The following is a 16072-nucleotide window of genomic DNA, read 5'->3' on the forward strand; positions in this document are numbered from 1 at the left end:
TACTTACCAAGACGATAAACCCTGATATTTGAGTAAAATTCACCAAAAAAAGATTCACCCTGAAGTACACATGTAAATACCTTCAAAAGAAAAAATAGCCTGCCGGTCTTCTATAATCTGTACAGAATCTCAGAGAGTCTCACAGAGTTTGGATGCATTGGTTACTAGTGGTTTACTACTTCATTACATAACTAAGGCTAAAATAACCATTAAGCACCAATATAATTCCATGCGGAAGAAAATCCCCCAGCAGATTTGTACTTCAGTCTTAAGATATTCAAATTGATACTCCAGTAATTTACTGTTGCAATTCCAATAAATTGGGGATTTGTGAGAGACAAATTTCAAAGGGAGTGGTCAAAATATATGTATGTATCTATATATAGAGGTCGAGATATCCTGACTTTGAGTCCTACATTTCCCATAATGCAACTCAATGGTGTCTTTAGTTAGAACCTTGCAGCTTGGTAGAGTTTTCAAACTGCTTGTTACAAATTTGTACAAGTCCAAGCCGAGATTACTCAAGTGACGTCGTTTTAGTCAGTTTCTCTGACTTGACAAAGCTCTTCCAGAGCCTGTGAAAACACTGTTTTCACAGGCTGTGTAGTAATCTTCATATGAGGAAATGGTGGAGTGCCCCTTTAATGTAAACAGAAACATAATTTCAAGATCATGTGGAAAGCAGTGGTTGTCTCTAAAACAGCACGACGAATTCAGTCAGTTGTCCTTTCAAAGAGAATGACATCTACCTTGGTTTTCAGGGCCCAGTAGCTGGTCGTTAGAGGCCAGTCAGACTGGACAATAACTGTAAATTCTTCAAATACAGTTTGGCAATAGTAAAAATTCCCAAGAATCAATGGGGTTCAATAAATAAAGTTTTACTGTGAAAAAGCCTTTAAGCACTGAAGAATGCGTAGTCCTGCTACAGTCCTTTAAAAGCCTGGTGTCTCTGTCAGAGCCCAGCATGAGGAACATGTTGTTCCAGCTCCGATGAGAACAAGACATTGCTCATACCAGAACTTGCGCGGCACTCCTCCTTGCCCCCAAGTTATCCCTCATACTACATACCCATTGAAACGTTGGTGCAGAAATACTTTCTCTGTAAAGCATATGTTTATCTTTCAGCCCCCCCCCCCGACACACACACACACACACACACACACACACACACACACACACACACACACACACACACACATTAGAACTCTATGTACTCTCATAAATCAGTTCTTTATGGTACTGAATAGGTGCACACACAATACACAAAATGAGGCCATGCATTCTGAAAACACAAGTTATAGAGCAGAAGAGAGTAGATTAGTAAGTGGAAGCAGGAGCTTGTTTTGTGCTTGAAAATCTGGGAGTGACGGCCACTTTCAACAGCTGGTTCACTCACTTTCTTACACACACACAACTGTCCATAACTTACGCAGTATCCTTACATCAGGAGGAACCACTCAGCCTGTCTGATGCCACGGTGTAAGGGCAACTTTTGTCCTAGAAGATCTCAGGGCATTGACTCCAGTCCTGTCTGTCTTTGGCCTCCCAGTAGCCGCCCCTGTAGATGTAGGTGCTTTCTCCCGTTGTATCATCTGTCCTCTTCTCAAACCACAGTGGCTGGTAACCTTCGATGTCTTGCCCTAATGACACAGAAGCATGTATTCTTAAGGCATTGCTCGAATGTGTCCTATTTTCCAGAATATCACAATGTCTTACTTTCTCCTTTCACTCTAACTATTACACCCATCTTGGAACATAATCAGAACTCTTGTCAGGAGAAAGCTGAATCCAAATTACTGGCATTAATTTTGTCCAAAAAGCTCCTTTGTAATCTTACAATTAATGCCAGATCTGCAGTTAAGGTGATTTTAAGCTTTGACTGTATATGTCCCACTTTAAGAAATAGACAAAAAGTTTTTTTGTTTAAGGCTATAGTAAAAATGATGGATGAAGATCAGTAACCTTTATTCTTGTTGGATGCAAATTTAGATTCTGCTGTTGCCCACGGCCAGTGGTTAAACCAACATCTGTGTTGAAGGTAATGTGAATGACATGTAAGAGGTAAAAGGCAGAAACTCTATCTTAATGATCTCCTCCAGACATGTTTTAAAATAATTATTACTCTACTTTGAAAAACAATTTGTGTCTGACACAAAAAAGTTCAATTTCACAGTTAAAAAAAATCTTAATCATATCTACTCCTTCTCCCTTCTTGAACAATCTAGAATATCTGAATATGCAAATATTAATTTCAAAATTAAAACTACTGGATACAAGATGTCTCCTACTTCACTAAAAAAATCCACTCTCAGTGTACGTGCACTGAAGGTTTCAGTTTCCACATCGCATTTGTGTAAATTGCATATTGGCCCTATAGCGTCCAAACTAGTTGGGATGTCACAAAATCCTGCTTATACGTTTATGTGTTAAACTCAGATTTAAAGTGAGTAGATACATTTGAAAAGATCCTCTAGTCTCAAACTGCACATACATCATTCTGCACAGTGAAGCTCAAACATCCGATTGAAGTAACAATAAGCGAAACACATTTTTGAGTGGAGAGGGACTTTAATCCTTCTTGCTTTTGGGTTTCCTCGTTCTCACCTTCCTCCAGGGCCTGGTTGGCTTGCGCCTCCCTTCTTTTCCTCTCCAGCCTCTGACACTCCTCCAGACGCTGCTTTTGGGTGTTTGCTTCATCCCACACACCTGCCTCCATTAGTCGCTGGTCTGGCCGCAGACGACTGTCAGTGGGCGCAATACCCTCTTCTGGCTCATTGAGAGTCAGAGCCAAGGAGGAGAAAAAGTGCATGTTCTCTGCATTATCTCTGGAGAGTGAACGATAGAAGAGAAAGAGAAATAGGAGAGGGCAGATGACAAAGGGGTGTAGGTTGAAATGCCACATTCAATCTTCAAGGTAAGGTAGAAATGTGTTAGATAAGATTGACATACGGGAGAGGATATTTTTTCCACAATAGTTTGGGCTGAAGGGTCTGATAAACTGTCTTTTGTTTGCCTTCAGAGCCTCCGCATCCTTGGCTGCTGTCCACTATTTTGGCACTCTCCATCTTGTCGTCCCAGGTTCCTGACAGGATGTAACGGGCTGTGCCCTCTCTGTCCTCTATCACTCCTGTCACCTAGAGTAAGTAAGTAAGTAAGTAAAATTTATTTGTATAGCACATTTCACAGATAAAAATCACAAAGTGCTTCAAAACAAATGGGTGGATACACAACATTTATACATTGCAGTACATAATCGGAAAATAGAGACACCAAAGAAGATCACACACAGGAAGAGATCACTTATATTCACTCTCTGACTGCTAGGCACTGACCTATTATATATTATTATTATTATATTCACAGCTGGGTACTACTTTCCTTTTTAAATTCTAATTTGGGCAGCTCCTTCAGATTTTGAGTGTGTTAAATCATATATCAATTGTGCTCATTAGACTATATCAAACAGAATAAAAGTTGAAGAGATAAAAGGCATCTGCTCCTCACTAGCTGATGAGTCTGTGACTTTCTCCTGGATAGAAGCTTATATTATGACACAAACATGGTTTTTAGGAATAAGACATCTCGTCAAGGTTATCCACACTGGTGAGCACTAAGAGGATACAAGATTTATTAAACATGTGGAGTACCAATATTAGACAAGAGTGACACAAACAGCGTTTCTTGACACAGTCATGTGTAGCTGTAGTGTAAAACTGTGTAAATGCAATGAAATCTGACTGAAGACAACCAACACAGATGGTGGTTACTGCTATCTGTCTGTTGCCCATCTGAAACAACTCCCTACAGAATGGAAACAACAGACTTACTTTACGTGGGACTTCTCTGGAGAAGTAGCTGTAGGGGGGAGAATTTGAGACGGCAGGTGTCCTTGGTATTGATGTTTACAATGTCAATGTCCCCAGACTGCCAACAGCAACAGACAGGAAAACAAATTACTTTCCTCAGTAACACACACACACACACACACACACACACACACACACACACACACACACACACACACACACACACACTTTTGGAGTGAAATTCTACAATATAAGTGATTACCTGTATTTTCACTTTTGTAAAAATAAGCAGAAACTCACAAAAGGCAGATTGTGGATTTGACAGTTAAAGTAGAGAGGGGCACACCTGATCAATCCAAAGTTTCCCCACAATTATGTTGTGCACCGTTGAAGTCACTTTGCTCCACACGTAGTGGTTTCCGCTTGAGTGGAACTGCAAGTGAATGTTTCCTACAGTGATGTGACAGAAGACATACAAACATCAAAAAGGTGAATAACATTACAGTTTTATAATTACTTGAATATGGTGAATTATTCATGTTCCAACAAATATTTTGTGTGTATTTACAGGTCGTATATGGCTTGTAGTGGTATATATTATACTGTATAGTGATTGTCAAAATCAATTCACTTGTTTCTTACCTAACGGCATGACAGAAATATATTTCCCACGAAACTTGCTATCAATAGTGATGTGCTGCCATAGGGTCCATCCTCGCTGTGATGTCACATGGTGGGCAGCAGCTGGTGGGTGATGACTGACCTGTGGGTGAATGGTATTAACTGTTGTCAGCAGAGGCAATATAGACCCCATACTGTATTGATGTTTTTGTCCTTCACTGCGGTGTGTGTAAAATATACCTGTAAAGCCAAATTTCCATCGGGCACGTCTGTGCTGCCTTCCGGAGGCGCTGCGACCCCCGCGAGCAGTCACAGCCATTTAAATCAATGCTTGATATTCCACCACCCGCATCACGGCGCATCCCAGAAGCGTGCGAGAAGCGGCTCTCCACTCCACTCCGCTAAAGATACGCACCAGGTGGTCGGGTTAGCTCAGTTGGGAGAGCAGGCGCACATATATAGAGGTGTATACCTCGACGCAGAAGGTCCAGATTTGGAGTCCGACCTGAGACGATTTCCTGCATGTCATCCCCCTCTCTCTCCCCTTTCATATCTATTTGTTCTTTCCATTAAATGCTGAAATGCGTGGGGTGTTCTATCAGACAGGCAGGAAGTGAAACAGCAAAAGCATCCAGTCAATTTACCAAAAGACACCCCCCAATATCTATGTCTCCTCTACAACAACATGGACAACGAGAGATTCATCTTGGTAGTGGAAAAACACAATAGACCGCAAACCGTTTTTATAAGGAAAGAACTCCAGAAAAGAGAGGGCATGGAGTTTACTTGTAGGAGTGCCTGGAGTGGATGGTAGATACTAGCTTAATAAACACGTGATTATTCTTTCAAGCACTTGAGTCGTGCAGGCAAGACGCTCCGCTTCTGAGACACTCCCGGTGTGGTAATGGACAGAACAGCCGACATGCAACACAGACGCGCCTGGTGGAAAATCTGGGTAAGGATGTGTGTCTGTGTTTGTTTCACCTGCTCAGAGATGGAGCGATAACCATACTCCTCCAGTCGGTCCAGCTCGTAAGTCTCCCCCAACAGAGGGTTAAAGGGCTTGGCTGTACGATGGACTGTGGTGGAGTAGGAGGAGACGGAAAAGGCCGCCACCAGGCACATTTGCTCCAGAGTGGAGTCACAGCGGGCTGCCCGGTCTAGAAGCTCGCTGTACTCCAGATCCTCCGTCAGTCGCTGCAGCATCGACAACGGCTCGTTGAAGTTTACCTGCAATCCCACACAGACAGAAAAGGTTTCCTTGTAAGTCAATCAAATTCCAAAACTATATTACAGCCAATTTGTACTGTGTGTTTTTCATTTACAGGCATGGGTATCTTGGACAGGTCTTTGCCAATACAGTTCTTCATGATGCTCCACAGGTTAAGGGAATAATTGGGTTTGTCAGGAATGCGACTGCGTCTTGTTCTTCGTAGCTGCATGTGATTGGTGCCTGAGCTGTCCTGAAAAAATATGACAACATTTTACATGTTTTTAACTTTAGTGTAAGTGCATATTGGTGTATATAGCAATAAGGAGTAAGAAAACAGCATGCTTGGGACCTACATTCTCATTGTGAGTCCAGTCATTGGACATTCCTCCGCTCATCATACTCTGATTACTTCCTGAGCGCCTGAGAGAAAGCAACATCATTAAAATACAGTTTAAAGTAACTGTGCTTGTGGCTGATCAAGAACACAGCTCTGATATCGGTCTGTATAGAGATGATTTCTTACTTGTGTTGTATGTTGCCACTAGTAGTCACAGTTATGAATGCAGGGGAGTCCTCCATGGCATCGAAGAACTCTGCCTCTTCATTCTCGTCACTCACGTCCCCCTCCTGAGACCGCTCCACACCTACAGCAACAAACACAGGACAAGGGGATGGGTTATCTGAGTGTTTTCAGTATAAAAATCATACATATTGAGGTGCTGCTTTACAAGGGGTGGCCAAATAACAGTGACACCTTACCATAATACGTGAGACTCGATTCAACTTGATTATCATTGCTTAATTGTTTGCATCTGATGCTTCAGCAGTTATTTGGCCTGTAAGTTGCTTTATGTTGCCATGAAAACTAAAAAAATAGGGAATAGTAGTGGCAACTTAGTTGCTGCCTTGATTACAGCTATAAGTAGCAACCTTTGTAAAATAATTTAATGTAGCTAAAAAAACAAGTCTGAAAGATTATGAGAATATATGCCAAACAAAAAAACTGTGCTAACAAAGAGGAACAGCTGTGACAAAAAGACCCTCGACAATACTAATTGGAAGGCATTCAATGAGTTATTTGATTCACACGCTAATATCTATGGCCTCAAAATGTGTGTTCAATTAAATCAACTATTATACCTGTCACTTAACTGGTAGTTTAGGTGGGCTGTTTTGTTAGGTATTTCTTTTACTTTCTATGTAGATAAATGCACTAAAGATTGAGATATGATAAGTCTGACTGAGCCACATTTCTGTGGTAAACATGCATCACTAATAATGGCCAGAAGAGGGCCATATTCTTATTCTGTGTAGACTATACTTTGCCTTTCACACTAAAGAGAGTGTCTCACCTGTATATGAGGTGGGATTCTCCTTCCAGGCTCTCTCTAAGCTGTTGTGCTGTTTGGCTAACTGTTCGATGGTCTCCTCCAGATGGTGACGCTGCTCTCTCTCATGCTGCAGGGTCTTTTGCCACCTCCGGCTTTGGGATTCTGCTACGTCCAGAAAGTCACGACAAACCTAAGTGTGTGAATACAACACACATCAAAGCCCTCAAGCTGCATTCCCTCATTAAAAGAGACAACTGACCAGTCTCCCATTTACAGTATACTGGCGGAGGCTTGCATCGTGTGAACTCACATTGATCATAGCATTGGAAGTGATGCGGAAAAGGGTGGCTCGCTCATTAACGGATTTCACTCTGTCTGTGCTGTCAGCGGAGCCACGCAGTTCCTCAAGTTCGCTGAGGGAGCGCTGGAGGGCGGCGCCGTGCTTTCCTATCAGCTCATTACAGGTGCTCAGGTCATCTAGCTTGCTGGCCAGAGTCTTGAGCACCCCTTGGGTTAGGACTCGGTCCTCCTGAGGCACAGGGCCTTCATCTCCTGAATCATCTTTACAGAAAGACAAAGAAAGGCAGTGCACAAATTACATAATTTACCTAATATGATGGGTATCATTAGAGGTTATTATGTCTTAAAAAATTGGATGCTTATGGTGATATAATAATATAAACAGTACACCTCCTAGCAGACATTGGAAAAGCTATTTTAACTAAAAATTTAGATTGAAACGATTTCAAAGAGTGATTGTGAGGAACGGATGGAGGAAGATAATCACACTTCACACCCTGGTCCCCCACACCCCTTCCTCTACAAGATCCGAAAGCTGTGAATGAACACCGTTGCCCTGGAAACGTAGGCCTGTGCAATCAGGAGGCTAGGCTATTTTTAGAAAAAGAAAAGAAAAAAAAAAAAAAAAAAGGATGACGCACTACCCTTTTCCTCCTCCCTTTCTATCTTTCTCCCCCTTGTTGGCATGAGCTGAGCCATCAGTCTCAGGGATTTGAGAAGGAGAGCAGGGAGACTGGGTTGATTATTTAGTATCATACTTGGTCTGCTTGTTGATTATAGCTAAATCACTATTATGAGTGAAATTTTCAAATCAAAAACACCTTTTTTTGGTATGGCTGCACCATGAAATGGAGACTGTAGATGATTGGTGCATACTTTTATACATATTTTCTTGTAATTCAGCCTGACATATTTAAAACTAAACCTTGGGATTTTGACTAGACTTTTAAATAAATATCGAGGCTTTGACTAGTGCTTGTTCACACAAGCACATTTGTAAAAATGGATCGGCCAAAAAGTCTGTCGGTTGGAGAGAGTAATAGATGCTATGCTCTATTATTAAAGCGTCTCAGTGAAACTAGACATCATTTAAAATATTCAAGATGCCTATAAAGCTCTACTGTCATTAGTACAATTTTAGATAACAGCTGGTTTCATGCTCTAGATGTGTCTGCTCCGTCATATGTAACTGATTGTGTGTGTAATGTTGATTGAATCTAGGCCAGTGTCTGCATTCCCTGTGAATACCAAAGCAAGGAGACAAACTACTACCACTATTAGAGGGGAAAATAAATAAAAACAATCAGGGCAAACTGGAATTACAAAGTCTCAGGAGGAGAAGATTAAAAATGAGAGGGTAAAAAAAAAAATCCTTCAGGCATCTGTAATGGTTTCATGACCCATATACACCAGAAAGAAAAGGATCTCACTTTGTGACAGTTTGGCTCCGGTTTAATTGATTTATTTAAATGACTTATTGTGCTCAAGGTGTTAAAACACTATATTCTGAATTTGATCCAGCTGCTATTTATCTGGAAGTGCACTTATTCTTAAAGCCATAAAACACAATAACATATATGTATGGGTGAGGCTTACTGGTCTGCTCTGTGTACTAATGGGTTATTTTTCACACAGGACACTGGAGAGTCTGAGACAAATTGGTGACTCATCAGGCTCGTTCGAGATGAACTGCGCCTCGCCTGTAAAGTAGACGAGAGCAGGCGGCAGCAACCGGGGGCGGTGACAAAAGTCCGCTGTCAAGTCGGACAGTTTTCCAGCTGATTCCAGCAGCATTCAGGCTGAACAGGAAGTGACACAAACACTGTGGTTCAATTCCGATTTAATAAAATGTTATCAGACCCATATATCAGCTCCTACACAGTCTCCAATTGATTTTATTATGACAGAGTAGCTGTCAAAATTCTCTACATGTGATCTGTTGCTGTTTTTAATTAACAACAGACTGTAGATGATCCATAACCTGAACAGATTTAGTCTCTCTGACTTCTAAACGTAACTATCGGCCTCACAACAGGTGTTCTGTACAGAATAAGCCTTTAAATCAGACAAATAGCAATTAAAATCCCTCCGATTAAAAATCAATAAAACGTTTATATAAAACGTCGTCATGTTAAGTCGATTCTGAACCAATCATCCCAGCATGCCCTGGGTCCGCCTGCGTCCGCCTGGCTCTTGCAGTTGGTGAAAAGCAACTGCGCTACCTGCATCTCAAAACTGCGGCCGCCTTGGTCTCGTGAGATTATCGTTGCCCACGTGTGCATGACGTCAGAGCAAGTTGGGATCAAGTCGGACAAGAATCTAACCAGCATGCATTGGGCGGCGATCGCCGGTGATCGATTCTGCGCAGATCTGGCTCATCTCGAACGAGCCTATCGTTGAATCATGAAAAAACACACCCACAGGGGATAGCAGGAGCACCGACATGGACAGTGTCGGAAGAGAGAATCAGAGAAAATCAGGGGATGCACTGTAAGCTTCTGCAATATAGATGAAGCAATCAAAGTCTGACTGAAACATGCTGAAAGCTTGCTGTAGCACAACCTGAGTTAAACTTTCACCCTGGATTCAATGGTTGTCAGAGAGATTTAATTTTATATCACAACAAACCTATGTCCTGCCCAGCTCCCAATCCAGGTCATGTTTTCAGTTTTAGTTTGCTCACTTCCTGTTTTATTTTGAAATTCACTGTGTGTTTGTGTTGCAGGTCACTTTCCTTCCAGTCTTTGTCTGCCTTCCCACATTGTGTGATCACCTTCCCAGCCCTAATGTCTTGCACCTGTGTCTAATTGTCTCTCCCCTCTCAGGTGTATATACTCACTCCCTCGTTCTTTATTCTCTGCCAGTTGGTCTTATACCTTTTGAGTTTAGCATTCCAGCTGTTTACCCAGTGAGTTTGTAAGTGTTTCTGATCCTCTGCCTGTTTTTGACCCAAGTCTGTGTTTAGATTTACCTTTTTGTACTGCCTGCCAGTGTTTTTGGGAGACTGTTGCCTGTTTTGTTTTGTACCGGTGTGTACAGTAAGTACTTTGTTTGACTGTTACTGTGTGTCTGAGTCCTGCATCCTGAGTTCCCGGTTTGCCCCACCTGACAACCTAGGTATTATTTATTCTAAAATGGTACTCGTGTAGTGGTTGTGTGACTAGCTATTACTGAGATATTACAAATGAGGTGCCAGATAATTTACAGATGTCAGATAAACGCAACATCCACTTCATTACTGCTAATCCACTTCTAGCCAATTTGTTTCCCCTGCTATTACTGCCATTAAGCCCATAATTAAAGGCTCATACATTTATTATCTTTATTTATAATCTTTATACTCACACTCACACACTCTTCACCAAAAAAAATAAGTATCTGTGTTAGGGTTGGGCATCAAGAACCGATTCCTACTTGGAATCGTTTCAAAAATTACGATTCCATCGGAATCGTTTCTTTATTGGAATCGTTTGTAGGATTTGGTTTCAAATCTGATCATGGGTTCCAAATTTAACATGCACAAGTTTTGGTTCCTGTAGCGGCCAGGCACTTGTTGTGTTGCAGCCTTGGAGCACAGTAAGCGGTAATCTAGTGTGGCTTTATTTGACATTGAAAAAGCCCCGTCAAACTGCAACCCACCAGTGAATCAAAATAAAACTTTCCTCTTATTTGTGAAATAAGCATGTGACCCATTTCAACTCCACCACTCAAAGAATCTGAATCGAGAATCGATAACAACCGGAATCGAAAGGAGGAATTGGAATCAGAATCGTCAATATCCAAACGATGCCCAACCCTAATTTGTGTGTGATTTTACACCTGCATAAAAACACAGCCCAAGTTAATTTGTCTAAAATTGTGTAAAGCAGACAGTATTACCAATTTGTTCAAAAACAATACATTAGGATATTGGTGATTTGTACTTGTTCCAATGTTGTTGCACCAATAAAAATTATATTAAAAAAAAAAAGATTAGGATACTAACATACATGCTCAGATTATAAATCTATGATGAAAATCAATAATTGAAAACAATCAAGACAAAACTGTAACAGCACTGTAAAACACAATTTCTGAACCGTGGGAACCTGAGAAAGAAAGTAAGGCTGTGTTAAATCTTCTAAAAGGGCTCCGCTCCATAAACCTGGTTTATTTTGGCTGTAATTACACCCAGTGAGGCAAAATCCATTGTTATACAATGGAAGATACATCATAAACACCTCACACATCAGTCATTGTCTCCATAGGCTAATGTGGCCAGACATTAGCATTGATTTGCATCTTACTCTGTGTCATGGTTTTGGGGTTTGAGTTCTGTTGGTTTTGAGGTTCTGTTCTTGTTTCCTGTTTATGTTGTGCATTTGTTCTGTTTTCTGTTGTAACCCGTGTTTCCTCCCTTGTCTCGCCTAGCTGTAGTCCCTGTCTTGTTTTGCCTTGTGTCTGTATGTTCTGTTTCCTGTTTTATTTTTACGGTCTGGTTTTCTGTCTTGTCTGATTTACTTCTGGTGTTTTTCCCTCCTCTGTGATTGCCCTAATGTGGTTCACCTGTTTCCCAGCCCTAGTGTCACCTGTTGCTTGTTTTCTCGTTACCCTCTGTATTTAGTCTTTGTGTTCCCCTTGTCCAGTGTCAGATCATTTTGTGTGTTTGTTTGCCTGTCGTGTCTCCCAGCGTTTGCTCGTGTCTAGTTTTTTTGCTCCCTGGATTTCTTTTGTTCTGTAGTCGCTGGTTTGTTTTTTGCTCTTGTTTTTTTGGGTTCCCTGCTTTGTTTTCTACACTCTGGATTGGTTTTTGCATGCTGCTTTCAGGACTCCCTTTGTTGTTTGCACTTTGTTTTTTATGGACTAATAAACCTTCCACCTCTACGTTCTCCTGCCTGCCTGCCTGCCTGCCTGCCTCTGCATTTTGGGTCCACCATTCCCTACTCCTCTCTGCTGAGCCTAACACTCAGCAGTACAGGTTGCTTAACACACACTTACAGGCACACACCTCTTACGAACGAGTCCTTATTGCAGTTGTATTTACAGTAATCGGAGAAAAAGTAGGATTTAAATCAGTCAAATACAGCACATTCGACTGAGACTGACAAATACTGTCCTGTTGTCAGTTTGAAAATTGCAGTGCCATTCTGTTAACTTTAAAGCAAATTCTGCCATGTGAGAAATCCAATTGGCATTTTTACACAGACATTTGCACAAAATAAAGCCAAACTTACTGAACTCCATAAACGGACAAACTGCAATGATTACAAACGAACACATGCATGTAAGCAAGCACACAGCTTCTATCTTAATTCTTATTCTGCTCTTAATAAAATAATGAAATGGTTACTTACGAGGTGAAACTCATTGAAAAGGCTACACTCAAGTCTCCTTATAGTCCAGTGTATGGTGAAAAAATATTTTCAATGAAAATCCTCACACCCTCTCTTTTTCACCCCTCATGCTATCAGAACAGGAGGCGGAGTCTAAAGGAAGGTCATTTCATTCAGATCTCACTGTCGTCATACTGAAGGAGACCGGGAGGGAGAGAGGAGACGGAGTGGGAGGGAGGTGGTAGCTGCATGGGATTTTGTGCACAATTGTGGAGAAGAGAGGGGGGGAGAGAGGGGGAAAAAAATCCACTATGCATCTTTACCCTTCTTGTCCACAAGGAACAAATTACGTTTAACAGAAGCAAGCTAACTGACACATAGAATACAATACAAATTACATATTTTATTATCGTTATATCGTATTAAATTGTGTGATAGTCCTAAGGTAAAACGTGAATATCATAAGGAATATGTAATTTAAAATTAGATTATTTAATGCAGGTTTTACACACACTTGCCACAACTGAGTGTCTCCATCTGAGACACATGGGACACACTGCCCTCTTGTGGCATGTTTATATAACATTAAAGGCTACTAATAAATTAAAAAAAATGCATTCAGGTAAGTGGGTCTTGGTTGCATGAGCCTGCATTCAGGTTACAGCTAAAATTAGTTTGTCTACCTTGGACATTCTCAGATGAACCATGTTGTTTCTCTTAAGGACATATTTGGGATATTCTGTAAGTTAGAAACAACAAATCAATGAAAAAAGAAGAAAACTGGCTGGTTCGCCTGCATGAAAGGGCTGCCCATTTTATGATGTCACATTTTTTCTTTGCACCAAGACAGCACTGTGTGTGAACATTGATCACACAGTTTTACATCAAAATAAATAGGTCACACAGAATATTAAATTTCCATCTTACCTGAATGATGCATCATAAGAGTGGAATTGGCCTTAGCTTGCTGCATGGCTGAGACCCATCGCTGACACTCTCCCTCAGAGGTGGCCTTCAGGTGGTAGCTTCGGCCTCCACTAGTTAACACCAAGTGGCAGGTGTCACCCACCTCAATGTATGCTGTAGCCAAAGGAATGGTGCCTCGGCAGGTGTGTGCCATCTCTGCCTGAGTCCTGAGGGAAACAAATAATTGGAGAAAAGATGAGCAAAATTGGTCAGCTCTGGTTTTGATTGATTTCAAAGTAGTTTACTGTTAAAATAGCATCCCAATAAGTCTGTCAAACATGATGAAGCCTTTTCTCTACTGTCATGCTTTGGACAATCTGCAGTCTACATTTCTCTAGAGGCTTTGGACAATATGTACTGTAGCTTATGGCCAATTCTGTAAATATATTTTATATTATACGGATTATTTTTTTTACAATGCAGTTTGCATTTGCAGTTTGCACAGTTCTTTATTTCAGAATTCTTCCTTTTTAAAATTCTGTTTTGCATTTTATGTCATAGCTACCTTATTTAACGCTAGGCTAGCTATATATTACGTTTTCTCTACAGGTATCAAATAGGGATGTTTTTTCCTTTTTCTGGATCTCCCTCCATTATTTATCTTTACCATAACGCTATAAAGGTTACAGTTAACAATATAGCTAGCTAGCTATGTTCTTTGTCGTTTGATTACAACTTGTGCAAACAAATAAAACTCAAATTCAACTGACGTTAGCTTAAACTAGCCAGTTAACGTTAGCTAACCTACATATATGCATTAACGCAATAACTTGGTATAATCTTTTATGAAATCCGCATTAAATAGGTTAAAATACTGTAGGACACTGTATGTAACCTATGTTAGCTGTTCAATTAATATTTATTATTCGCAACTCATTTTTCAACAACATTTTTCTTCTAGCGTTAATATTTACAATCAATGGTTCGGGTGATTTTTGTTGTTGCTAATTTGGCATCATTCGGGCACTCCCTCTTCGGTCAGATAGCTACGTTAACGTTAAAAAAAAAGTTATGTTTCCCATCCAAAAAAAAAATCCCTTTGCAACCAATCAACTCTGCCAAAGTGGGGCTAATACATTTAATAATTATAAAATAATATAAATAAATACTAGCTCTAAAATGTGTCGGTCGAGCCCCAACGGTCACTGTAACTGTTAACTTTAGTACCGTTACCTGTAGTAGGACAGCAGGCCGTTACTGAGGACGAACCACCGCCGCTGGTAACCTTTAAGGTAGTTAGTCCATTTAAAGAGCCAGCCTTTGTAACTACCGGTATCCAAACACGGCAGCTGGAGCCCCGGGAGAGTCGGGGAGGGCAAACTCTTCACCAGCTCGTTCATTTGCTCCTCTTGTCCGGTAACGTTGCAGTCTGTCAACAGCTGTACCGTTAGATAGCTGCGTGAGTGAGCCGGCTGCACTGTAGCCTACCCTACGCTAAAGCTACTGTAGCTTGCAGCTGTTTGGTGAAGCTATGACAGTGTGCCCTATTTACCCTGAGCTAGTTCTACAAATTATCTATCTATTTTAGCTAGAATCAGATACATAACTACATTATTACATTAACGGTTGAGCCTGCATTTTGACTGCGTGTAATAAAGCCTGTGGATGTGTGAGAGAGAGGGAAGGGGGTCATGTTGATGACGTCCTTATTACAGATTGTAGCATATGGGTGCAGGATTGTGTGTGCAGGATTGTGTGCGCGCACACACACACACTACAGTTTTCTACATCATTGCAGGAGTCTGTTGGGGGATGAATACTGCCTCGAAAACTGTTTGATATTCATTCATGACAAAAAAATAAAATAAATAAAAGTCCGAATTAAAGATTTGCATGACTTCTTTTGAGAAAAACAGAAGAAAAAATAGGAATGAGATTGCATTTCCCTATTAAACAGTTAAAACCAAGTCAGATTTCAAAGACTTTCAGAATTGTCAAATAAATCATAGTTCTTAGATTATGGTCAGATATTCTAAGTTTTAAGACTAACATGTGTAACTAAAGTCAAGTTTTAGAATGATGAATTATACAGTATATGTTGCATCTTTGGGTACTCAGTTGCACTGTTAGGTTAACGCCAACAGAGGGCACCTTCAAAAATGGCTTAGATTTATCTCAAATTAAGACATTATTTTGGATATTTTAAGATTTTTTTTTTTTTTAACTTGCTCACAAAGCTATGGAAGCGCATTGTTGCAGTGCCCCAGAAAAAAAATATATCGGTATCACGTTATTATGTGAAACGTTTAATTACAAGATGTTTTTCACGTCATAACAAGATATTTTCACGTTTTAACAATATATTCTCACGTAGTTTCAACATACAAACTTATTGTTAGTCAACAAGAAAAGTTTTTTATTACAATATACTATTGATCACGTTAAAACGTAAAAGGTTTCATGTTAGAATAAATTATCACCATATTACATGAAACTTTTCACATATAACATGATCATTTATAGTGGTCAAAATGCACATTGTTGTCGGTGTAACAGCTCAGTCTGGAAGATAAACAATAATTG

The 16072-nt window shown here is 40.5% G+C and overlaps 1 protein-coding gene across 1 annotated transcript; it reads right to left on the reverse strand.

Annotated features, from left to right (window-relative positions):
* Nucleotides 1-1211: 1211 nt before the first annotated feature.
* On the reverse strand, nucleotides 1212-15163 carry LOC114570917 (oxysterol-binding protein 2). The gene is given in 15 exon segments (XM_075447453.1): nucleotides 1212-1640; nucleotides 2605-2825; nucleotides 2950-3134; nucleotides 3828-3863; nucleotides 3865-3924; nucleotides 4153-4256; nucleotides 4449-4569; nucleotides 5412-5657; nucleotides 5753-5890; nucleotides 5994-6060; nucleotides 6164-6284; nucleotides 6993-7161; nucleotides 7282-7532; nucleotides 13511-13716; nucleotides 14723-15163. Coding segments are annotated over 15 exon segments (2235 nt in total). The 5' UTR covers nucleotides 14890-15163; the 3' UTR covers nucleotides 1212-1497.
* Nucleotides 15164-16072: the final 909 nt, after the last annotated feature.

Source organism: Perca flavescens, chromosome 16 (assembly GCF_004354835.1).
Source record: "Perca flavescens isolate YP-PL-M2 chromosome 16, PFLA_1.0, whole genome shotgun sequence".
NCBI classification, from domain to species: Eukaryota; Metazoa; Chordata; class Actinopteri; order Perciformes; family Percidae; genus Perca; species Perca flavescens.